At 38.4% G+C, this 24,911-nt stretch overlaps 3 protein-coding genes across 10 annotated transcripts in view; 2 read left to right on the top strand and 1 right to left on the bottom strand.

Moving 5' to 3' along the window:
* Positions 1-53: 53 nt before the first annotated feature.
* cdk8 (cyclin dependent kinase 8) lies at positions 54-12,412 on the bottom strand. 2 transcript variants are annotated; one of them, XM_067377370.1, is made up of 13 exons: positions 11,991-12,412; positions 8,127-8,202; positions 5,776-5,886; positions 5,549-5,689; positions 4,941-4,998; positions 4,701-4,832; positions 4,475-4,618; positions 2,615-2,684; positions 2,447-2,519; positions 2,113-2,210; positions 1,870-1,957; positions 1,569-1,730; positions 54-1,133 (listed from the first exon to the last, which is right to left on the bottom strand). In XM_067377370.1, exons 1-13 carry the CDS (start codon positions 12,116-12,118, stop codon positions 1,008-1,010), a joined length of 1,407 nt encoding a protein of 468 aa, XP_067233471.1. In that variant the 5' UTR covers positions 12,119-12,412; the 3' UTR covers positions 54-1,007. The 2 variants fall into 2 exon arrangements, with proteins under 2 accessions (XP_067233471.1, XP_067233472.1); XM_067377371.1 differs by having other exon boundaries at positions 1,879-1,957.
* Positions 12,413-13,408: 996 nt separating this feature from the next.
* rnf6 (ring finger protein (C3H2C3 type) 6) lies at positions 13,409-21,024 on the top strand. The gene is made up of 4 exons (XM_067378133.1): positions 13,409-13,511; positions 14,880-15,035; positions 15,549-15,662; positions 16,504-21,024. Exons 2-4 carry the CDS (start codon positions 14,894-14,896, stop codon positions 18,330-18,332), a joined length of 2,085 nt encoding a protein of 694 aa, XP_067234234.1. The 5' UTR covers positions 13,409-13,511; positions 14,880-14,893; the 3' UTR covers positions 18,333-21,024.
* Positions 21,025-21,927: 903 nt separating this feature from the next.
* atp8a2 (ATPase phospholipid transporting 8A2) overlaps positions 21,928-24,911 on the top strand; it is a 77,917-nt gene continuing 74,933 nt past the window's right edge. For 6 of the 7 annotated variants that reach the window (XM_067378476.1, XM_067378475.1, XM_067378472.1 and 3 more), the window contains exon 1: positions 21,971-22,155. In XM_067378476.1, coding sequence (XP_067234577.1) covers positions 22,113-22,155 — 43 coding nt within the window. In that variant the 5' untranslated portion in view covers positions 21,971-22,112. Of the gene's footprint in view, positions 22,156-24,911 lie in introns of all 7 variants that reach the window. The other variant, XM_067378481.1, reaches the window with a different exon arrangement.

The raw sequence follows: 24,911 nt of genomic DNA, 5'->3' as shown, positions 1-24,911 counted from the left end.
TCACACACCAGCCTTTCCACTTTTTTTTTTTTTTTTTTTTTTTTTTAAACGCTTCCACTTTTATTGTCAGGATATTTGTTTCATGTAAAATATTTCATTACAATACAGTACAATGCATGTTCAATCTGCTGTCCACACAACTTTGTCATTAAATTCTAAGGCCGATCTTTCACGCGTAACAGCCGGTCTGACAGCAAAATGGAAGTTGCTGACCTCTCCTAACGTAAAACCAAAAACATTAAATTATTAACTACTAAAATCAAGTTTGTTTTATCTTTTATATCGCCTTCTACCAGTATGATCCAGCAGGGGGCACTAGAGGTTCTCATTATGCTTCAGTCAGCAGCTCCAGCACAGAGAATTCGGTCCCCAGCAATGGGCTAAAAGAGTGAGTGCTTGAGTATTTGTTATGTGTATGTGTGTGCGTGTGTGTGTGTGTAAGGGCAGACGGAGAGACAGACAGACTGACAAACGTCATTCTGTCTTTGCTGGCAGTCACATAGCAGCTTTAAGTCTTGGAGAGGCCAACGGATTTTCAAAGTGAGGGCTAAAGAGATTGGATGGTATGGTGGATCCCCACCTCACTCCAAACCAGTCTCACTACATAGTGCAGCTGTTCAGTACCACATATTGAGAATGTTTGTTGCTTTTTTTTGTTTTTCTTTTTCATGTGAAGTATCACAGACTTGCAGCGAAGACTATCACCAATGGAACAAATATCCGTTATTCATCAGCTTTTTTCATTTGTTTTCACTTAAAGTTTATTTTATTTTATTTTATTTTTTTCTCCTTTTGTCAGCGGAGTATAATGTTGGCTGTATGATACGGTGATAGTTGTTATGTTAGGTATACAGTTATTGTTCCTGCGGTGTCTCTATGGAAATGCTGCACAGCAAAGCGCCCAGTGGGGTAAGAGGGCGGTTCGGCTCAGGTCCACACCCGCCTCCCTAAGTACATTCTCCCTATTGGGCACTGTGAAGGGGGGTGGGGTGGGGGCATGGTCTGAATCAGTAGCGGTGGGTCTGGTGTGAGTACTGTGGAGGCTGCTGGGAGGTAGAGGAGTATCCCATGCTGCTTTGGGGCAATGATGTGCTTGGTCCTGGGTTCTGGTAGGCAGCATGTGGATTGGAGCGCTGGAACACAGAAGAAAAGCGACTGAGTCCTTGTTTTCAAATGTATGCAGCAACAATCACTCAAGACATTAATGCTTGCATGCAAATTCAAGTTCTTAGTGTTCAAAACGGAAACTCTCAGGATCTCACTACGTGTCGCAGTGTGGAGAAAAATGGAGGTTATCGCAACGAAATAGGACCAAAAATACAGTAAAAACAGTAATATTGTGAAATATTATTACAATTTAAAATAACTTTTTTCTATTTTTATCCATTTTAAAATGTAATTTATTCCTGTGAGCAAATCTGAATTTTCAGCATCATTACTCCATTCTTCAGTGTCACATGATCCTTCAGAAATCATTCTAATATGCTGATTTGCTGCTCAAGAAAAATGTATTATTATTAACATATAATAATAAGGAAGATATGTTTTCACATGTTTTCATGTGTTACCTGGTAATCTGAGGTCATGATCAGGCCACTTGAGGTAGTAGTGGGCGGAACCACTCTCACCTTCTTCAGAGGCGGGCCTTGTGCGTGGCTGTTGTCAGGGTTACCTGTGTGCCCCGCCCCATTGGTGTGGTTGTTCCCCTGCTGTTGCTGCTGCTGGTTTTTCTGCAGTTGTGGTAGAATTTGTCAAAACAAAAATATTAGAGTTGTCAATCATTTAAACATTGAACATTTTTAAATAACTAATATAATATTAAAATGAATAGAAACACACACAGAGAAAGTGAAAAATCTGAAAACACACATTTCTTACTTTATCTGCCTTGTCTTCCGGCTCCTCTTCCGTCAGGAACTCCCTTTTGGGATAAGGAATCTGGCAGCCAGCAAAGACACTAAACAAAAACATTTCAAATATGTAAGAATCTTATGTAAGCAGAGCCCTGTGGTTGACCTAGTTTCAGTGTACATACATTAAACATACAGAAATCCTAATCAAAATTGCCCATGTCATAGACAGAAAGCTGATTTTGTGCTTCGCATCACTCACTCAGACGTGGGTAAAGGCTCCTCTAGGAAGTACGGGTCTTGCATGGCCTGCTCAGATGTGATTCGGCGGATTGGGTCCATAGTAAGCAGCTTTTGCAGCTGAGAGAGAGAGTGCAGATGTTCAAAGTTTAAACAAATTAAACAAATAAGGGTATGTTTACAAGACAACACTGTATTACAATGTCCTTTGCATTTTTCTTGTGCAGACAACATTGTCAAAACGATCCCCATTCACAAAACACATAAAAAGTTTTCCATTTTTAGTTGAAAGCTGTATCATGTAAAGGGCACCTAAAATGAACACATGAGACCTGCAATTCTTTTCACCTACTTACCAAGTGGAATGCTTTGCTGTCAGGTTTGACTTTATGTTTCTCCATATACTTTATAAGGCTGCAGTTAGTGTATCTACAGCAAGAGGGACAAACACCATCAACTCAAACACTTTAGTAACACCTTATTAATGCCAAATTTCATAAAAGCAAAGATGAAATCAAACTAACGTATTCCTCCTGAAGTCTTTCATCAACGTAGAGTGTTCCGGCATCTTCTTAATGTCTTCCCAGTCTTTGTCTGAGAAGAAAATTAGATTACGCACAAAGATTACCAGTGCTATTGGACTGAAGCATTGTGAACTATCAACTTTAAAGGGTTTCAAAAAATGAAAATTCTGTCATTAATTACCCACCCTTTTGTCCTTCCAAACCCGTAAGACCTTCGTTCATCTTCAGAACACAAATTAAGATATTTTTGATTAAATCTAAGAGGTATATTATGAACCCCTCCATAGAGAGCAATTTAATTACCACTTTCAAGGCCCAGAAAGGTAGTAAAGACATCGTTAAAATAGTCCATGTGACTACAGTGGTTCAACCTTAAAGGTGCCCAAGAACTTTTTTTTAAAAGATGTAATATAAGTCTAAGGTGTCCCCTGAACGTGTCTGTGAAGTTTCAGCTCAAAATACCCCATAGATTTTTTTTTTAATTTTTTTTTTTAACTGCCTAATTTGGGGCATCATTATAAATGAGCCGATTCAGGCTGCGGCCCCTTTAAATCTGGTGCTCCACGCCCACGGAGCTCGCGCTTGCCTTAAACAACATAAAAAAAGTTCAAACAGCTAATATAACCCTCAAAATGGATCTTTACAAAGTGTTCGACATGCAGCATGTCTAATTGCGTAAGTACAGTGTTTATTTGAATGTTTACATTTGGTTATGAATGAGTTTGATAGTGCTCCGTGGCTAACGGCTAATGCTACACTGTTGGAGAGATTTATAAAGAATGAAGTTGTGTTTATGAATTATACAGACTGCAAGTGTTTAGAAATGAAAATAGCGACGGCTCTTGTCTCTTCGCGAATACAGTAAGAAACAGTGGTAACTTTAACCACATTTAACAGTACCTTAGCAACATGCTAACAAAACATTTAGAAAGACAATTTACAAATTTCACTAAAAATATCAAGTAATCATGGATCATGTCAGTTATTATTGCTCCATCTGCCATTTTTCGCTATTGTCCTTGCTTGCTTACCTAGTCTGATGATTCAGCTGTGCACAGATCCAGACGTTAATACTGGCTGCCCTTGTCTAATGCCTTGAACATGGGCTGGCATATGCAAATATTGGGGGCGTGCATATTAATGATCCCGACTGTTACGTAACAGTCTGTGTCATGTTGAGATTCGCCTGTTCTTCGGAGGTCTTTTAAACAAATGAGGTTTTTATAAGGAGGAGGAAACAATGGAGTTTGACAATTCACTGTATGTCATTTCCATGTACTGAACTCTTGTTATTCAACTATGCTGATGTAAATTCAATTTTTGAATCAAGGGCACCTTTAATGTTATAAAGCAACGAGAATACTTTTTGTGTGCAAAAACAAAACAAAAACTTCATTCAACAATATCTTCTCCTACGCTGTTCACGTAAACACAGTGCAGCGCTTCCCAGTTCTACTTCAAAACGCCAATGTAAACAGCATAGGACAATGAGATGGAAGAGAACAAATTGTTGAATAAATTCATTCTTTTTCTGCACAAAAAGAGGGTTAGAGAGCTCTCAGTTTTAATCAAAATATCTTCATTTGTGTTCTGATGATGAACGAAGGTCTTACATGTTTAGAACGACATGAGGGTGAGTAATTAATGACAGAATTTTTATTTTTGGGTGAACTAACCCTTTAACTGAACTGTAACTGCAAATATAAATATTTGAATAACAAAAATGACAGATGTTTTTACTTTCTCTGATTGTTTCTGCAAGAGAAAATTACCTTTGACTCATTAAAAAGACATGTTACGACTCCTAGCAAAAGTTTTACTGAATCGCCTAGATTTGAATGACAAGTGAATGATGAATACCTGCAGGAAAGCCCATGACATTAAAGATCCGGTCCAGCTGATCGTGATGGTAGGGATTACTGGTCTTGATGTCCTCCTGTCGACAGTGGAAGATAGGCTCTGAGGTCAAAAGCTCAGCGAAGATACAGCCAATCGCCCATATATCTGTAAAGAAGAGAGAAAGTAATCTAAACACACACTTTTTAAAATGTGCATTTGCAAAGATGCTCATAAACTAACATCTCACCGATGGCTTTGGTGTAATGCCTGGCTCCCAGCAGCAGCTCTGGTGCTCTGTACCAGAACGTAACAACTACAGGGTCCAGATCTGCTAAAGGCTTCAGTGGTGAGTTGAAGAGCCGTGCAAAACCCATATCAGCTGCACATAAGAGACAGAAGTTTAAAAATGGTTATGATTATGCATCAACACATTCAGATACACACCTCTTCATTTTTGCCCGAAGAGAAATGACAATAGAGCTCATACCTATCTTCACACGTCCTCTTTCAGGACCTTCTCCCATTACCAATATGTTTGCAGGTTTCTGTGGTGAAAGAGTCAGAGGTCAGAGCTGTAACACTTCCTCTCTCATTTCAGTGTGATAAATGATGCTGTAACCAGGGTCCAAAATTATTTTCTATATTTTTCTTAGGGTCAAGAATTTTCCATGTATTTTTGTGATAACCATACCAGGTTTGGGTTGTGATGTTAAAGCAGATGTGATTTGGGTTGAAACCAAAAACTAGTTCTTATTCAGAGAACATTTATAAAAAAATAAAATAAATAAAAAACTCAAACTATCCTTATACAGGATACATAATAAGTAAATAATCAAAATGAAGTTTGGTTTCATTGTAAATAAATTCCATCCTTACATATGTTGTGACAAGAAAATATTTAATAAAATCTTATAAAAATGCTGCCACCTGCTGGAAAATTTGTCATGGTATTTCTAATAATCGCCCTGCTATCAGAACAATTAGCTCACAAATAACTACTACTACAAGATGATCTCAAAAAGAATGATAAACTTTTCAAATTAGCTGCTTCTCTATGAACATTAACTATTCAAAACAACACACACAGATCCTCACCAGGTCTCTGTGCAGGACCCAGTTGGCGTGCAAATAGTGGATGCCATCCAGGATCTGGTAGAGCAATGACTTTACCATCCCACGGGGCAGCTGAAGAGGCTTCTTATTGGCCTTGGAGGCTCTGTGGAACTTGATGATGTGCTACAAAGACACGTAAACCCTCAAAAAGGCATGTACTGTACATAAACATTTCTCTGTGTGTGCATGTGTGCTCGACTGTATGTTACCCAGAGGTCATGTTCAGCGTAGTCAAAGAGAAGCCACACTTTGCGGTCTGCATGTGACAGGAAAACCTTCTGCAGTGAGATCACATTGGGGTGCTTCAGTTCACGCAGCAGCTGCAGGGAGCAAACAAGATCGAACACACACAGTCAGGCGCACATGCTGAGACAGACATCTACAGAGCACCCACAGAACCCAAAGTACACAAAAACACTTCAGCTCGAAGTATGCTTGTTAAAAGGATAGTTTAGTCAAGAACAAAAATTCTGTCATCATCGTTTATTAACCCTCATGTTGTTCCAAACCTGCATGACTGAGGAATGCAAAAGGAGACATTTTGAATAAAGTGCTGGTCGCTCTTTTCCAGGCAATTACAGTAAATGGGTGCTGCAGTTTTCAAGCTTCAAAAAGAACGCAAAAGCATCATAAAACCGGTCCTTATGACCCATGTGCTATATTTCAAATCTTATAAAAACATATGACAACTCTGTGTGCAAAATAAGCCAAAATTTGTATAGAAGTTACTTTGTATAAAAGCTACTAACAATCTTCACCTTCAGTGGACAATAAATCGTTGAACTCGAGAAATGAATCAGTTGCAAACAAATCATTCGGTTTTATGAACAGGATCACCTGATTCATTGATAAGAGCAGACCCTAAAAAATGATTTGTTCATTAATCTGACAAAACTAGTCACAGAATATCAAGGAGAGATTGCATTTCAGCCTTTTTTCCACACAAAAGGGTTTTTCACACTTGAAATAGTTATCCCTGGGTCATTCTAAAACCCAGGAATCCGTTTGCTCGGGGTATCTTGCTTCACGTTTCATACTGCTCGTAATTTGGATATTCATAAGCCGGCGTTTCACATTGTACATTCCTAAACCCTCTGTTAACGACCTTATTTGCATATTTGCTGTGTCAGTGTCATTGATTGGATAAACGCACGTGACCTGTTTACATAGCTCTAGCATTGCGCATCCTCGTTTTGTCGACTGTACTAATGAGTTTAGACTGTAAAGTTTATACCAAAGACTTTAGAATAACACAAGACGTGTCACTCGTATTGTTTTGAATGGGAGAAAGTGTAACGCGCAATATGGTGGAATAAGTCCCGCCTTCTAAATAAGAGCAAATGGCTGACTGGTAAAGTCAGCAGCAGCCGTTAGAAGCACCGGTTTCTATAGAAACAGTCAGACGCGCGCCTCTGAAACATGGCAAACAAGAGAGGCGCATTTAGGTCTGCGCATGCGCATTAGCTTGATCCAGCCTAAAAAATAGTTTTTTTGTCATGATTCGAGCGTTTGGATAAAACATTTATAAGACAGCTGTTGTCAGATTTCATTGGTGATTTCAAATATGAAATGTAATCGTAAGGTTGGCGAACAGTTTTGGAGAATTTGATGTTTCCCCATTCAAAGAGATAGGGCATGATGCCCAGGATGCCCGAGAGGCGTTTCAAAGATGACCGCCGAGTGAAATGACTTGTCTTAAAGGGACTTTGGTTTATACAGAATAGACATTTCGGACTATAAAAGGTAAGAATGAAAAGGTCTCTTCTTCACTCAAATTGTCGCGTTTTCTGTCAGGATTTACAGTTTATATACAATGTGCAGTGTTTCTGTGACTGTCCAAAGCAGGCAAAATATGAGTATGTGATTGGTTGCCTGTTGCTAAGCGACTGGCTTTAACGTTCAAACACCGCGCGTCGTTTCACACTGAACAAGTTTGGCAGCGCAATGCGGGGTTAACAACGCAAAAGTGGTGCTAACCCTGCTCTGGAGCAGGCATAACCCTCGGTATAAAGCTGTGCTAACCACGTTTCTAAATTACAAAGAGTGAAACGTTCCTTTTGCCGGGGTTAAAAGTGGTGTTTAGAACGACGATAACCCGGGATTAATCGCAGTGTGAAAAGCCCTAAAGTGGTCACATGAATTTAGCATATGACAAGTTGTATGGAGCACTTTTATGATATTATAATGGTGTTTTTTTTGTTATTATTATTTTGGAGCTTGACAGCCCTAGTTCTCATTCGCTTTCATTATATTGAAATTGTCTTTAGCAAACTGTCGGGTTTGAAACAACATGAGAGTGAATCAATAATGACAATTTTCATTTCTGAGTGAACTCTCACTTTACTGCACATGAGAGAATGTGAGTATGCATCGAAAAAATGCACACTATATCTCTAAAGAGCACTTATAAATTCATAAAGCTATTCACAGTTTAACACCCTAAAATATCCACATGCTGCAAATGTATTTCTAGGAACTTATTTCACCAAGATGGCATGTGCCAGAGCTACTTGAAGAAGATCCTCTTGACAGGAACACATTTAAAGCTTGATGTACTTACTGCTATCTCTCTGCAGGCGGACATAGAGATCCCTGTGCCTTCAATCTGCTTCAGAGCATAATCTTTATCATCCTTCCTGCAAATAGACATATCAGCAACCGCAATTACTCTTCAGTGCATTACAAGTCCTTAAATCTATACCTACAGATCATATTAAACCCCAGAAAGAAGAGAAAGAAACCACTGAGAAAGAATTCATCAAGATTTTGACACTTTCAATATTAGCACACCTTCAAAAATTCACAAGTCTCCTGGCGGCTAATGTGAGGCATAGAAAGTAATGTTGAAATTAAGTCCTTCCAAAAAAAAAAAAAAAAAGCCTATAAAATCTCACAACGCCCTGTCCAGTTTCTGGAGAACAAATTAGCTGTAAACCAGTCATAAACAACCAGCTTCTATGGTGAACAAAAACATCTTTAAACACTTCAAGCGAGACTTTGGCCGCCAGGCAGTCTGGACTTTAATAGCCCAGCTTTGGGTCTGTCTGACGGGTCTCATTTAAACACCGACACTTCAGAACCAACTTAACTCATCAGCAGATTCATTCTTCCTCCGCCAAGATAGTTTGCAATTGGTGTGAACAATATATTGTTGTGCAGGAACCAAATAACCATTAGCACTAAATCAAATCTCTTGTGATAGCACTAAATGCAATAAAAATGTTAGGCAAATTGGGAGGAACGCTATTTCATACGCCTTAATATAATCAGCGATGCCCTGCAGACATTGAGGGTTATTTTCTGCCAAGTTTTCCCACCAATAGAATTAAATGTAGAATTGGCTTTTTAGGTCTTTTAATTCCCTGACATTGTAGCTCTAATTTCTAAACAATAAATGCAAAACTCTTCAAAATCATTGTTGTTGTTTTTTATTTCGTCCTAAGAGCAGGTATTAAACCATGGTTTCAATTCAAACACTGCAGCTGGAATTAGAAATTGTGCCCTATGAAATGTTTTATTTTCCCTAAATTGTTCTCCGTTTCAATTTTTCTAGATTCTGTTGTAATGGTTTAAATGTTAATAATCAAAAAGTATGTCTAACCAATCAAATATATAAAGCTTTTCCAATTTAATAATACATTACAATTTTTATGCTATATGAAAAGTTTTTTTAATAGAAATTTTAGAAATTGTTTTGCCAGTTTTAAGTTCTCTGGATTCTATTTTATGATTTAACACAAATTTATTATCGAAACGGTGGTAATCAAATGGATGCATTAAATTGTAACAATTTAAATCATATTTTAAAATGTAATGATATTAAATTTGAATAATTCCTTAATTTTTCTTTGGTCAAACAAAGTGCTGCACATCAGGCTTACTCTTTAAATTAAAACATGGGCAAAACAAAGTGTGAGAGCTTAAAAAATGTTTTAATAAACTGTATTACTTTGAGAAGTACATTCTACTGTAAAACAGTAATATATTTATTATATTCTCATAGCTTCTTCAAGATAATTTTTATTTTGTCAGGTTATAATGTAGACTGGGTAAACCCAGCCTGATCTGCCGATGATTTGATTTCGCCCGGCAACTCAGTCTGGAAACCCCTACATTCATTTCTGCTGCATCTGTTACACTTTTGCGGGAACCAATCACAGACGGGCTTATCCACCTTGCTCGCTATTGGCGGGTACAGAGCTCTTTCTATGGCTCTGGGCGGGTATAACACGATGACGTCTCTCGCACAACAGTCAATCCAATTCCTTTAAACCTCTCAACGATGCTAAATGACTTCTTTAGTTTAGCAAACAAATTGCTCGACTGCGTGTAAATACCACTCACTTTCATGTTTTTTTTTTTTTTTTGCACAACCTGCAAAAATCGCTCGATGCCATTGCTGCTTCTGCAAACCGCTGATCAATGCTACAAACCAATACAAACTATAAACCTGTCTGGAGTTTTCGCATCGCTCTGCAAAAGTACGTCACCCAGATCGTTGATCTGATTGGTTGAAGGACTATCCAATTGCGTGAATAATGCTCGTTGATCATGCCTCTTGTGCAGTAGGAAATAGCAAACTCCCCAGACCAATGTTCAATTTTAAATTGAGCTTGGTCTGGTGATAGCCAGACAAGTTATAATGTAGACTTTTGAGTATCCGATGATACTTTTATCAAATGAAATTGTAATATGACTCTGAGAGCAGCTCTAGAGATGAAGTTCATGTCCTGAAAACACCACAAGTGTCACGTGTACGTCAGTATGCGTAGTAGATTAAACTGCACCGCTCATTCACAAGGATGCAGAACATGCATACTTCATATTAAAATAGCAGTCTTTTTTGCGGTTTAAAATCCACAGACATTTGTCCACAACATGATTTGATTAAGCACACATCAATGACTTATTCATCCAAATTCCATGACATTCCACATTATACAGTAAATTCCATTTTTATGAGAGATTCTGCAATTTTTCACATAATGAAAATCATACGACCCTACAAATTAAATAAAGACTAGCATGGGTGTGGCACAGTCTTTTAAAGAGTATGATATACGACTTGACAAATTTATAAAAACAAAACTAATATAATAGATCTAATCTTAGAAAGGTTACTGTTATTTTCTGCTCTTTGATCGAAGTGTTTGAAGAGAATCATTTGTCTCGTTTTGGATGAAGAGCACAGACAAATCCCTGGGTTTTTGTCTCAGGTGTGAGAACATTTTGCAGAATATATTCCTATCAGCAAGTTAACAAAAACATTGAGAGCAAAAGAATTTCAACTCCTATTCCTCCCCAACAGACTTCCATTAAAAAAGACCTTCCAATTCCTCTCCTCATCTGTCTTGCAAGAGTATATTCCACGCCGATCCTCTTCTGTAAGCATGAATATATGCAATTAATTTATATTTATCACTACTCAAGTCTTATTTTAGTGGCCTTTTCGCCTTGGAAGGGCTTTGTTAACACAAACCAATATGAAGAAAGGCTTGTCACAACCTTTCATAATCCTCAACATCTGCTGTGTTGAACTGTTAAACTCTGACACCAGAGTCACTGTCGCAACCAGTGCGAAATGCAGAAATACTTAAAGCAGCAAAAGAGAAGTAGAAACTGCAGACACTTGAAAGAGTTAAAATAACCATCTAAAGCTGTGCAGTGAACCCTGATCTCCATGGTAATATCTCAAAAGGGATGTCAATCACATCAGCAATGGATTCAGGTGTTGACATGAAACTGAGAGTCATATTTACACAGCTGAGGTGATAAATTACATCACAAGTATGAGGAAGGCTGGATACTTGCTCTGTATGCGATTACATACTTTCACAAGGGAACAATGGCAGAAAAAAGAGGTTATGAATGTTTAGACATAAATGTAATTGCTTTAAATACATAAAATTATTAATCCAGAAACATGGCATTCTAAATAAATCATTAAACTATAGATTAGAATAACAAAGGCCAAATTTAAGGCTGCATTTTATTCAGGTAGAACGTAAAGCAGGGTCATGGTTTAGTGCCGATTTTAACATCGTGTCTTTTGGAGCAGCTGTGTAAACATGCCTTTTGTAAAGTGTAGTTTTTATTGGAGGCAAATATAATTTTCCTTATCACAAAGAAAAAGCAACGCAGCTCTAAATGTGCATTAAATGCACCTGTGCCCATCATAACTGCATAAGCTCGTCAATCACAACAGCACTCCTGCCTGCTGACGTACATTCACAATCCCCTCAAAATAAGCCTCCGCTGAAACTGTGAGCTGTGAATACCAAACTCCCTTTGAAGACAAGAGACAGGTCTCTCTAAAACACCGGGCCGAGTGCGGGTAACACACGGTCTGTTTTGGTTTCTGAGAGCAGAACGCGACGGGAGCGCAGGCCTCATATCGCTGCACAAGTCCATCCTGCAAACTCACCCATCTTTCCTCTTTGCTTTGTACACATGGCCATATGTCCCCCGTCCAACTTTACATCCCTCGTACTCAAAGAGATCCTCGACTCGTTCTCTCTCCCCGGTGAGCTTCACTTTGAAATCATAGTCCATTTTCACCGTTATTCTGGGGATCCGGGCTGTGGCTTCCCTTTAAAGCGCCGCTGGGGAGGCAACTTACTTCAAGCCCCGTTTAGACAATTAGTTGCCTTCCCTCGCGTCGCTTTCAGCTCAACTAAAGAGTCCACATTTACCGCGCGCGATTACGGGCAGCTGAAACGATGTATAAACCACGTGTGCTTTTGATCTGACAAAAAGTGCAGAGTGTTATTGGACTACCAGTCGCTTTCTTTGATATTTCTGTGCAACTGCGCCGCTCAGCCGGTATCTCACCCGGGAGAGTTGAGCGTCCACGTACGGCAATGTCGCAAAACGTCGTGAATGTCGCTACCAACCACACAGACGGCGAGGAATGGGCTTTGTGGCGCACCACGTGGATTTTAACTCTTTGCTAAAGAACGCTTTTGTTTTTCATGCATATGTACATTTTATTTTTTTTGCATATTAACGTAAAATGCATTGATGAATGTTAAGTAATGATCCACACGTATACAAAGTATATCTGGGTAAATTATGCAAACAATTATCTTAATTATCAATATTATTTTTATTAACAATAATATTAAATGACATTTTGCGGTTACATTCATACAAAACTACACTATTATAGTTGTTTTTTAATTTTGTATGGTATATTTGCTGTTGTTCGGATAGATAAATATGTCAAAAATGTCAACCATCCTCACAGTATTTGTAAAAAAAAAAAACCTTTATTAAAGCTCTTTCAAATAACAAACGTTAATTATCATTGTTAAACACAACACACACACACACACACACACACACATATAGATAGATATATATATATATATATATATATATATATATATATATATATATATATATATATATATATATCATTAAATATTGCTATCATGCTATTTATAATAATCATGTTATTAATATGTATAATAGTGTTGTTATTGATGAATTACTGTGGGGACACTATTATAGATGCTTTTTTATTTTGTATGGTATATTTGCTGTTGTTCAGAGATAAATAAATGTCATAAATGTCAACCATCCTCCGTTATTGTGATTTTTTTATTATTATTATTTGCAAGAGCTGGACTATTTTTTTTTTAAAACAACCCTGTAAAAAATAAATTATATATATACATATATATATATATATATATATATATATATATATATATATATATATATATATATATAAATCATTAAATGCTATCATGTTATTTATAATAATCATGTTATTAATATGTATTATAGTGTTGTTATTGATGAATTACTGTGGGAACTGTTTTTGCGCATGTGGTAGTAGTCCGGGCAGTTGTTTGTGTGGCTCCGTTGGTCCCATCTTGACTACATTGTAATCAGAGCGGAGAGGAAAGAGAACTCGTCCATATTACAGCTGCTGTTTCAGGTACTTACATATCTATTTCTAGCTTCGTTTCTTTATTTTGTTCTCATTCTGGATAGTGTTATTATATGTCACATTTTCTGTTACGTTTTTGCGTCAGTGACATTTTTTCTTATCTTGTCAAAATAATGATCTAGATTCTAAACCTTTCATTGGCCCACAGTTAGCCTGTCAGCAATCTGTCGACACCATCAAAGGTGTTGCGCATTTAAAATGACAGCTCGCTCTGCCGCATGACTCGCGTTTGCCCGATGACAGACGATAGTGACAGTTTAATGACAAATTTCAGATGTGAATTTCACCCTGTGTAGAGTGCTAGCCTTGGCTTTTTATTGTCTCTGGGATAGGTTGCTAGCTGATATGGTGCCCGACTTTTTCTTTGTCATGTCCCGCCTCTGGGCGATGCTGAGTGGGCAGTCTGGCTGTCAGTCATCGCTTCTCGGACGCTGATTGGTTGTGAGGCTGACAGCGTCAGTTTTGGTGCTTGGCTTGTTCTGCGTTGCTGTCTGTGGCCTACTGTATTATAACAGGGCAGGAATACTGTTTGAAATGACTGGGGTGTTATTTATATGAATTGATTTGACGCTATTGTCAACGTCACGTTGCCCTCGGTGTGTTTTTAACATGTGTCAAAGCTGTTTTGCTTCCACATGAAGGATTTACGGATTGCCTTTCTGAGGCGTTCATTTTGTCGTGCTGTCTCTTAATGGTGGCTGTTTTGGACAGAGAAGTTTACACCTCAGACTCTCTTTATATAAATTTTGGATTTTTTGAAAGTACATTTCCTTGCTTTCTCAGTATCTTGGATTTGTATATAGAGCTAGCTTCTTCATTATTATAGATAATGATTTTATAAGAGTAAACTGACCATTAGATTAGCAGGGTCTCTAATGATGCATTTATATTGCTGTCTTCATGTTTTTATTGAAGATGAGTAGTTGACACGAGACACTTTAAGGAAGATAACATTCCTTGCAATGTGATAATATTATATGAAATCCTTTTTAAACAGCATTTTGCTAATTTATTTAGAATTGTTATGCATGTAAATTTAATAGCTTTATATTGAGAGACTATATGGAATTGTGCTTTTAAAAAATAATTAATCAAATGTGATTAAAATGGAGACACCAGTCACAGGACTAAAGATTTTATACATGCCCTTATAAACATAAATATTAATGTTAATAAAAAAGTGCATGAACAGGTTATGTATAATCTACATGGATATTAGGTTGAAGTTTATAAGAAAATTGCAAATGTAATCTACACAGTGGAACTGAACTGAGATAAAGCTATATACAGGCAGCATACATATCTATTTAAGAATAATTATGATTCCTTTTTTGTCTTTGCAATATTTGTGAGCAGCGGTTTCTGTGGTGATGGACCCTCCCGGCGGCCGAGACGAACGTCATCGTCAAGCGGAGCGGCTTCGGCGGGAGGAGGCATACTATCACTTCATTAATGAACTGAGTGAGGAGGAGTACAGACTAATGAGAGACAGCAATCTTCTGGGAACACCTGGTGAGAACACACCAAATCCGTCCGTATGCAAAGATACACACCTTGTTTATGGCACATAGTCCAATAAACATGTTTTAGGCCTGGTTTCACAGACAGGGCTTAGGCTAAGCAAGGATTAGGCCTTACTTCAATTAGGACATTTAAGTAGCTTATAAAAACATACCCTAGAAAAAACATTACTGGTGTGCACCTTGAGATAAAACACTGGCTCTGACATATTTTAAGATATGTCAGTGCAAGTTGCTTTCAGTTAAAACAGCTCAAACATGCATTTTACTCTGGGACTAACTTAAGGCTTGTCTGTGAAACCGAGGGTATATATCTTTTATTAAGTAAATTGTCTTTGTTGTATTGTTATATTTTGATTTTTAATTTTTATATATTTACAATGTCTCTTACCCTCACACAGAAAAATAAAAATTCAAAGCATGAAGAAATTCCCAAACTTAACCTTTTACTCAAATGAACAATAGATATGAAACTTATATAAGGTATGTCTTTGTTTGGTTACAGGTGAAGTCACAGCAGAGGAGCTGAGGCAGCGTCTGGATGGTGCAAAGGAGCGAGTGTCATCTCAGCCACGCCCTGAACCCCGCCCTCAGAGCAGTGAGGCAGAGGGCAGTAGCGGTAAGCGCACATGGAGGAATGCTCAGCTGTACTAATAGATTTAATTTGAATAATCAGCTGGTTTTGCATAACAGAAATGCCTCACAGGTAGTCACAATGCAATTACAAAATAATTCAGGATTCATCTGCGTTTTTAGCAACAGTGTAGTGTAGCACAAATCTTTGGGTTGCGAAGATACAGCCATACTAAAACTTATCTGATCTAACCCAGAATGAAGCTGGCATAAATATAATGTCAGAGAGAGTGAATGTAAACTTTGTCATTGTTGGTCCTTGATTGTGATCCTTGTGTAAATGTACATTACCATTGAAATGTTTTGTGGAAACATTTATTATTATTAATATATAAAGTTTTACTGCTTAATATTTATGTGGAAACTTTTCAGGAATATTTGATGAATAGAAAGTTAAAAAGAACAACATTTATTTGAAGTCAAAAATGTTGTAACATTATAAATGTCTTTACTTTCACTTTTAAAAAATTTCATGCATCCTTTCCAAAAAAAAAAAAAAAAAAATCACTTTCTTTAAAAAAATATATCATACTGACCCAAACATTTCCAGCTTTTTTTTTTCCTTGGCTGTAAAAATTTTGCAACACTTATTTGTAATGTTTTGTCCTCTATTTGCTTTTTTATTAATCAGAATTAATCAAATTAAATTTAAAAAACAAAAAAATGGAATCATGATACATCTGTGAATATGTCAATGAATCAATTATGTTTTGCAAATAAAAACAATTGAATGCATGTAATTTGTTTTATTAATTACCCTTGTATTCATCAATATTTATATGAAATTTATAATTTAAAATATTGATAAAGAAATGATTCTTTTCCAGGTACAGTCGAGCCAGGTGCTGAGACGTCTAACGGAGACTCTCTGCTGGAGTGGTTGAACACATTTCGGCGCACAGGGAATGCCACACGTAGTGGGCAGAGTGGAAACCAAACTTGGCGTGCCGTCAGCCGCACCAACCCCAACAGCGGCGAGTTCCGCTTCAGTCTTGAGATCAACATCAACCACGAGCAACCTGAGCCTGGAGAACACAGCGACACTCCTGATCCGACTGAGCTCCCAATGCCGCCGCCTCCTCCTCCTCCTCCTCCCCCTCCCCCCCCAGTGTCATCTGCCTCTGCACCCACGACCCCTTACAACCCCTCAAGGTCTGCACCTTACTCTATTCAACACCCCACGCCGTACTCTACGGCCAGGCCCACCTTGGGAAGGAGGGCCGCGGTGCGCCGCACTCGCAGCAGCACGGCTCCGCCTATAACGCCGCCTCTGACCTCACAGGCTCCTCCCACGCCTTTGAGGAGGAACTTGCCTTCTGTGCCAAGCTCTCCTCCTCCACAGGCACCACTCGCTTTTCAGTCACAAGAGCAGGATGGTGGTGCCATAAGGGGTCAAATACAGGTCACAACCTCCTCGGTTAACGCAGGGGAGGGGCAGAATGGAAATGAAGGCCCGGACTGCCCCACCGCTCTGCCTCAGTCCGGCCCCCAGGTGGCGCCAGCTGCCCGTGAGCCACGAAACAGCAGGACTCGTTCACGTGGCCGCATGCGCCGGGCGACGGGAGCAGGTGGGGCTTTGTCTCGCTCTTCGAGACGTAGCCGGTCCCCCCTGGACAGAAACACAGCCTCCAGCGTTAGCCCCACCCATAGCAGCAGCGCTGCCCCAGTGGAGTCCACTGGAAGTACGGCTGTTGCAATGGAGATGGGCGAGGCCACCGTAGAGCCGGCTGCTACTACGGATCCTCCGGAGGCAGGTGAGGAAGAGGGGGAGACTCCTTCGTCAGGCGCTGGAGGTGTGCGGCGCCACCCCACGATCATGCTGGACCTCCAGGTGCGGCGCATTAGGCCAGGCGAGAACCGGGACAGGGACAGCATTGCTAGCCGCACTCGCTCTCGTGCTCGGGCCGCTGAGAATACGGTCACCTTCGAGAGCGACAGCGGCGGTTTCCGCCGTACTATCTCACGCTCGGAGCGCGCGGGAATCCGCACTTACGTCAGCACTATACGCATCCCGCTGCGGCGCATTTCTGAGACGGGCCTCGGCGAGCCCAGCTCCATGGCGCTGCGATCTATCCTGCGTCAGATCATGACCGGCTTCGGTGAGCTTAGCTCCCTCATGGAGACTGAAGCGGACTCAGAGACTGTGGCACCCAACCAGGACTCCGCTCCTACTGCCGGAGCCCAGGCATACCGCGTTGCCAGCGCCGAGGGCGGCGCAGCCCATGGTGGAGTGGAATCAGCACGAGAAGGTTTAGTGGAGGGTGAGGAGGAAGGACAAGTGCGGGTGAGCAGGACTGGGCCGGAGGGACGACCTAGCAGCAGGGACACTAACAATCTGGTGGAAAACGGCACATTGCCCATCCTAAGGCTGGCGCACTTTTTCCTTCTCAATGAAGACGAAGACGAGGAGCACCCACGGGGCCTCACCAAAGAACAGATCGATAATTTGGTCACACGCACTTACGGTCAGGTCAACATGGAGGGTGAGCAGGGTCGCGCTTGCAGCGTTTGCATCAACGAGTACGCTCAGGGCAACAAGCTGCGCCGCTTGCCTTGTGCCCACGAGTTCCACATCCACTGCATCGATCGCTGGCTATCTGAAAACAACACCTGTCCCATCTGCAGGCAGCCTATTCTGTCCAGCCATCAGGAATGATGTCAGGCTGTAGCTATCAATCAATGGACTGAACGAGTGACTTTTGTTCCACCTTTGGTGGAACCTGTATATAGTGCTTCAATGTTTTCATTCTCTGAGATCCATTGTATTCAAGCTAAAGGTAGAACCAAAAGCAGAAAAAAACTATAATGCAGAGATTTAACAAAGCTTTATTTTTTTAGACTCCTTTTGTTTTCATTTCTTACTCTTCTTCCATTCTCCATTATGCTTTATGGAAGGGCTGGACGCAATTAACCTGAAATTGTGCATAAACCGATTTGGCTTATTACAATTATGAAATCGCAAAGGCTGCTTTTTTTATGCGCAACTTGTTATTAAAGCACAGCTCTGTGATCAGTAGTAAATGCTGCTCCATCTGAAATCACTGTAAGTTTATAACGTCGTTTATAACATGCATTTGAAAAAGCAACATGTGTCAAACATCGTTCCAAACATTAGAATCATTTATGAACCTCTTGTCCAACAAAAGACAATATTTTTTGACAGTTAAGCATCCTTCTGTGAGATGATGTGGCTTCTTATGGCACAACGTATTATTTCATAGCCTTTATCAATGTATAGAATACTATGTCAAATAGCATTTAAGTGTAATAATACTTTATTATCATGAAAATACCCAAGAAGGCTTGAAGAACTCAGAAAAAACAAATATTGTCGTAGTCGTGTGTTTATTAGTCATGTTTAATCAATCCAAGCAGTTCAATCTTCAGCTACAGTGATAGTATGATGACATGTGTCATCTTGGCACATTTTGAGTTTCCTCACGAGAGCGCCCTCTGGATTTACTGCTGATCACAGAGCCGTGCTTCACTGACAAGATGCGCATAAAAAATCACAGCCTTTGCCAAATCGTGTGCAGTTTAATTTCGATTAATTGTGCAGCCCTAGCGGACAGAGTGACTAACTCAAACGGAGTTAGCTTCAACTAAAGGTGCAGTCACATTTACCATTGTTCAGCAAATTTTCACAGGCGAAATCTAATTTCGTGAGGGTGAAAGATTGCTGATCGGATGTCGCAACGGATTCAAGTTGGTCACGCATGTACTAAGTTGACCAACAGAAAGCTGCTTGGTTTAAAAGTGACTTCTGTGTGAGTGGTGTTTCATACATCGCTACACTATGTACAATGGACATTTTTTGTCCATGAAATTTCGCTAAATGTGACCGCACCTTAATTCTGTCTCGCACATTTTAAGTTTGGTGGCTTCAAAAAATGGATAGACCTCTTAACTCTTTAAGGACATGTAAATATATGAATGTCTGTGTTTTCGTTTTTAACAGTAAGACATATTGTAGAAAGAACCGTATGCTGTTTCATTTGCGTTTTCAAAAGGAACCTTTACTTTTAAGCGCTTGCTGAGAAATCCACCGGTTTTGAAGCTCTATGAGTCCTCCATGTAAATGCTCCCTGATGCTGGGCAGTGTACTTTTAAATGCGTTTTCAATCAAAGCAGGTTTTTAGTGTGATTTTTCTTTTTTTGATGGGGTCGATAAGAATAGTTATGGGATATGAATGATGCATCTGGTCGTAAATGAATTTGTCACTGAAATTCCAATATCTGCATCTGCATCTTTATATTACGGGAAATGGCAATGAGCATCTCCATAAACACTACAGAACACAATTTTTTAAGCGGGATCATTATTTTCCCTATGGACTGAATAAGCTTTCCACTTTTGAGTGTCATTACATTTCTAATGAGAACAAGCCATTTGCATTTGAACAACAGTTTTGGAGAACCAATTGGATTATATGATGTAAGTGCATGCTTGATTTGTACCTGAGTATAAACCCCGTCAACGCCCTGCACATAGTTCACAATGTTTTAATGAAAAGCTGAAATTGATTATCACTTGAAAGCACTTGTCAGCCGCTGCACTATAGGGCAGTACATTCGAGCCTGTTACAGGCCAGTCTTCTTCCAGGGTGATGCAATGATACAAGGAGGCAATGAAAGATATTGAATGGTGGTTCAATATTATATTATAACATACCTGTGTTTTTCATTTTCCTACTTTTATCCTCACATCCAGCTATTTCTATAGTTTTTATCATCACATTCTCCGTATCTCACACACGGTCTGCCTTGCTTTCCTTCCCTCAGTATTTTAGCACACAACGGTTTCACTTACGGCCTTGTCTGAAAGCCCTGTTTGCTCTGAGTCACCATTTTGTACCCTTCATGCAGTGTTGCCCGTTCCCCATGTGAGGCAGAGCGTGAAGTAGGACTTCTGAATGAAAGATCATGAATGTAGTGGTATCTTGCGTCTTTCCAAGGTACACTTTTCCTCAATGTACAATAGATGTCTGCTTATGTTTCAGGATCTCGATTAAAACAATGACAGAATCTGTTATTCAACACCTGTCCTCGATGTTATTGTTTTCTTGTATACTAAAATATCCCTTTATTTTGTCTGTATGTTGTGAGGATGTGTGTATGTTATATAAGAAGTGTGAATTGTAAGTATGTGTGTAGCAAATGTGTGTGTATATTGCTGAATGGAACAGAATGGTTTTTGAGCTGTTGTGTAGCTGCGAGTGGGGGAGCTTTGGCCATGAAGTTTAGATATTTAATGATGAGAAATTGACATCATTGAGCTATGACTATGTATTATGTTATAATGTGATGCTGAAACAGAAGAATATGTATTCTGTTACTATGTAATAAAATAAAACACATTGATTTTTTTTTTCTTCTCTGCTCCCTAACAATGGAATTATAGACATGCTTTGTTATTCCTAGGAAACAAATGCTTTTTATACACTGAAAAAAACTGCTTTGGGCAGTGAAATCTACAGTTCTATTAAAAAAAAAAAAAATTTTTTAATTAATATTTTTACTCAGCAAAGATGCATTCAATCGATCAAAAGTGACAGCAAAGACTTTCATGTTACAAAACATTTCTATTTCAAATTAATGCTGTTCTTTTGAATTTTATATTCATCAAAAAAAGATAAAATTATATATATATATATATATATATATATATATATATATATATATATATATATATATATCACGGTTTCCACAAAAACATTAATCAGCAGAACCGTTTTCAAAATTTATAATTATTATAATAATAATAATGCAAATGAAAATCAGATTTGCTGTCACATGAATAAATTACATTTTTAATTAAAATGAGAAAAATGTCCAAAAGTTTTGTTTTTACTGTTTTTTATTTGTTTGTTTTTTCATTAAATAAATGCAGCCTTTGCGAGCATGAGACTTTAAATAGTGTATATTAATAGATTTTAAGACAGAAATATATATTTAAACATTAAATAAATAAATATAATTAATCCATAAGGCCACCTTAACCCTGAAGCAGTGTGGTGCCAAATGTAAAAAATTATTAAATCAAGGTAGAGCCAAAAACCAATCAAATACTCTAAAGTTAATTATTAATATAAACGACTATTTACATATATTAGTAGGTGAGTGATATTTAAAGACCCCCAACACATGAGAGCGCATTGGACAGCTTAAAGTGTCCAGTTGGGACAGGCGGGGTCTGATGACGGAGTGCGCGCGGATTCGCCTATGCATTCACACGAGCAATAATGCGACGGATCAGCAGGATGGCTGGAGCGCGTGCCCGGCCCAGTGCGCGCGGCTGAGGGTGACCCATCATCGGGAACTATGTTGCTTCCTTCAAACACCGCATCCCTGCGAATGTGGTCCGCATACCCCCGCTGAAGCTCGAGTATGCCATCGTCTCGCTGCTGTTACTGGAAGCTCCACACATGCTTGCAGAATGTATTTCAACAGACGGTCGAAGAAGATCCACAGCGAGGGAGGTAAGCATGACATAATCTGCCGACATACATCGAAACTGTTGACGCGTGTGTTTTCTTTGGTGCTGTGTTGTGCCATTGGATTTAATTTAGGTGTATTATTCGTTATTATAGCATTTATATTCACTGTTAATTATATATATACACGCATTAGGACATGTTGTGACCAGCTTCAGTTATCCTCCACCTGTCCCGTTTGGTGACCTGTCATTTTCGCTGTGTAAACAGATGGGTTACCAGGGTGATGTTCTGTTTCCTACCAGTTGGCGGAGGTGATAGCTAGGGTCAACTGTTCTTCTGAGATAAACTGTGATGCGGCTTCAATTAATCTTATCCAGATCTGCATAACTGTTAGACCTTTGAGAGAAAACCTCCCTTAGTAATGGTTATTTAGCTCATCACGTGACTACTTAAAGCGCTCTAACTTTGTAAGCTCATAGACAGGTTTGGCTCACCTGTTGAGATTATGTGTGCCTGGTTAAAGTGTTTAGCTTTTTATTAATTACTTTACATTTAAGTAAAATATGTGACCCTGGACCACAAAACCAGTCATAAGGGTCGATTTTTCTGAATAAATAAGCTTTCCATTGATGTATGGTTTGTTATGATAGGACAATATTTGGCTGAAATACAACTATTTGAAAATCTGGAATCTGAGGGTGCAAAAAAATCAAAATATTGAGAAAATCGCCTTTAAAGTTGTTCAAATGAAGTCCTTAGCAATGCATATCCACTCAGAAAAATACATTTTTGATATATTTATGGTAGGAAATTTACAAAATATCTTCATGATCTCTATTTAATATCATAATGATTTTTTGGCATAAAAGAAAAATTGTTAATTATGACCCATACAATGTATTGTTGGCTATTGCTACAAATATACTCGCATGACTTATGTTTTGTGGTCCAGATAATGGTTATGTGACCACATATAAGAAAATATCATTCATATTGGATGCTGTGATATAGCAGGCACAGACTGTATAGTTATATTTATTGAAGGGTTATTTGAAGTATACTGACACTAGCAAATCTTTCATTTCAAATATTTAATAAATAAAAGCCATTTTTAACATTTCTTTAAATTATGCAGTGTAAATTTAAAAAAAAAAATTAAATAAAAATAAAATTCAACCACTAAAAATAACAAAAATAAAAAAATCAGATCCATTTGAATTTTAAACTCTAAAAGTCTTGAATGGTATAAAAAATTGCACAATTACAAAGAAGAGTTATGCAAACTTTTTTAAAGCAATATACCTAAAAAAAACAAACAAAAAAAACCTTCCTGAATATTATTATTATTATTTTGCAATGAGGTCCTTTTTATGCAAGAATGCATTGCTTTAAAAATGCTTCCAATAGGCTTCAAAATGCATGCAATATAGGGTTAAAATAAAAAGATTACACTTATCATTGATAGTTGGTCTGTTTTATGCAAGAAAGCATTGCTTTCCAAATGGATGCAGTGTAGGGTTAGAATCAAGACTGCAAACCACTGAGAGAAAATTACTTCGGCTACTGCATCAGTGCAGTCTGATCTGAATGAAAATGAGCCACTGAGACAATTATTATTATTACAAATCCAAGTAAAAGCTTATATATCATTCTTCAGACATCAATGTACTGCCTGTCACGTTTCAAAGTAATGCACCGAACAGGGGCCAAGAGTACATCGCAAGTCCATGGCTTTTGAGATTTGTACATTGGTGGCAGGTTTGAGAGATTGCAGAGGGTTTTGGCAGCAGGTCTTTTCCAGCATGTCTTTATGCGGCAGAGCTTTGTGGATTGATGACACAGAGGGTGGAGTCTTTTTGACTGTCTGACACATATACATTGTGGATTACATTGAACGGTTGTTCAGAGCGTTTGTTTGGCCTGCACCCAGCATGTTCCAGAATTAACATTCAGGGGACATATTGTTGGTAACCTAATTTGCAATTCTGTGAAACGTACATGTGACTCTGGGTTGTTGTCGTATTGGTTGCAAACTGTTCGTTAAAGTTGCTTTTGGGCTTATCTGGAAATCTTTAATCTGTTTTATTTATTATATGCCTTGAAGAATTATCTTTCAGAAGATATACATAAAAGAAGGCCGTTTGCTGTAATTGTAAGTAGAAAGGTCAGTAATCCACTCAGTTCTGCTCACCTCAACAGATGACTGACAGCTGTTTTCTGATGACTTTGCTCTCCATATGCTCAGTTGGGAAATGGGACGATTGAAAAATGTATCAACAAAAAAAGCATGCCCAATCAAGTGTGTAGTGTGATGTTGTTTGAATAGTACTTTGACAAATGATAATTTTCTATTAATTGTAAAAATCATGTGGTTTGTCAAATTGCTGTGCACCAGTTTAAAGGCCACATGGGGGCAGCATCTAAACATGGCACTCGTAGTCCATGGCGTAGGTAGGAAACTGATTGCTCTGTTAGTTTAACTGAATGCTTAAATTATAGAGCATAATTAAATATTGAAGTAAAAAGAAGCATTAAGATACATTTCTTTGTATATTTAAACAACAAATGCATATATATATATATATATATCATATTAAACTATTTGAATGCAGATGACAGCATTTATATTTACATTATTTACATCAAATTATAAAACTTTATATGAAATAAATACACAGCTTTCTTCATAATGCAAAAATACAATTAATAAAATAATTTAAATAATTTAAAAAAATTGTAAATGTACGTTTATTTTGGCATATTTGTTTCTCTAGTATTACTAGTGGCCTGTTGACATT

This window comes from Chanodichthys erythropterus, chromosome 23, assembly GCF_024489055.1.
Source record: "Chanodichthys erythropterus isolate Z2021 chromosome 23, ASM2448905v1, whole genome shotgun sequence".
NCBI classification, from domain to species: domain Eukaryota; kingdom Metazoa; phylum Chordata; class Actinopteri; order Cypriniformes; family Xenocyprididae; genus Chanodichthys; species Chanodichthys erythropterus.
Note: the sequence above shows the minus strand (reverse complement) of the source record. Positions and strands in the feature narration are given on the sequence as shown.

What these genes read in the sequence shown, in the direction of transcription:
- rnf6 (XM_067378133.1), top strand. Translation starts at nt 14,894, where the DNA reads ATGGACCCTCCCGGCGGCCGAGACGAACGTCATCGTCAAGCGGAGCGG. An exon ending in CAATCTTCTGGGAACACCTG is followed by an intron (nt 15,036 to 15,548) that starts GTGAGAACACAC and finishes GTTTGGTTACAG; the next exon opens with GTGAAGTCACAGCAGAGGAG. An exon ending in TGAGGCAGAGGGCAGTAGCG is followed by an intron (nt 15,663 to 16,503) that starts GTAAGCGCACAT and finishes ATTCTTTTCCAG; the next exon opens with GTACAGTCGAGCCAGGTGCT.
- cdk8 (XM_067377370.1), bottom strand. Translation starts at nt 12,118, where the DNA reads ATGGACTATGATTTCAAAGTGAAGCTCACCGGGGAGAGAGAACGAGTC. An exon ending in GCATTACACCAAAGCCATCG is followed by an intron (nt 4,619 to 4,700) that starts GTGAGATGTTAG and finishes TCTTCTTTACAG; the next exon opens with ATATATGGGCGATTGGCTGT. An exon ending in TGTCATGGGCTTTCCTGCAG is followed by an intron (nt 2,685 to 4,474) that starts GTATTCATCATT and finishes TTTTCTTCTCAG; the next exon opens with ACAAAGACTGGGAAGACATT.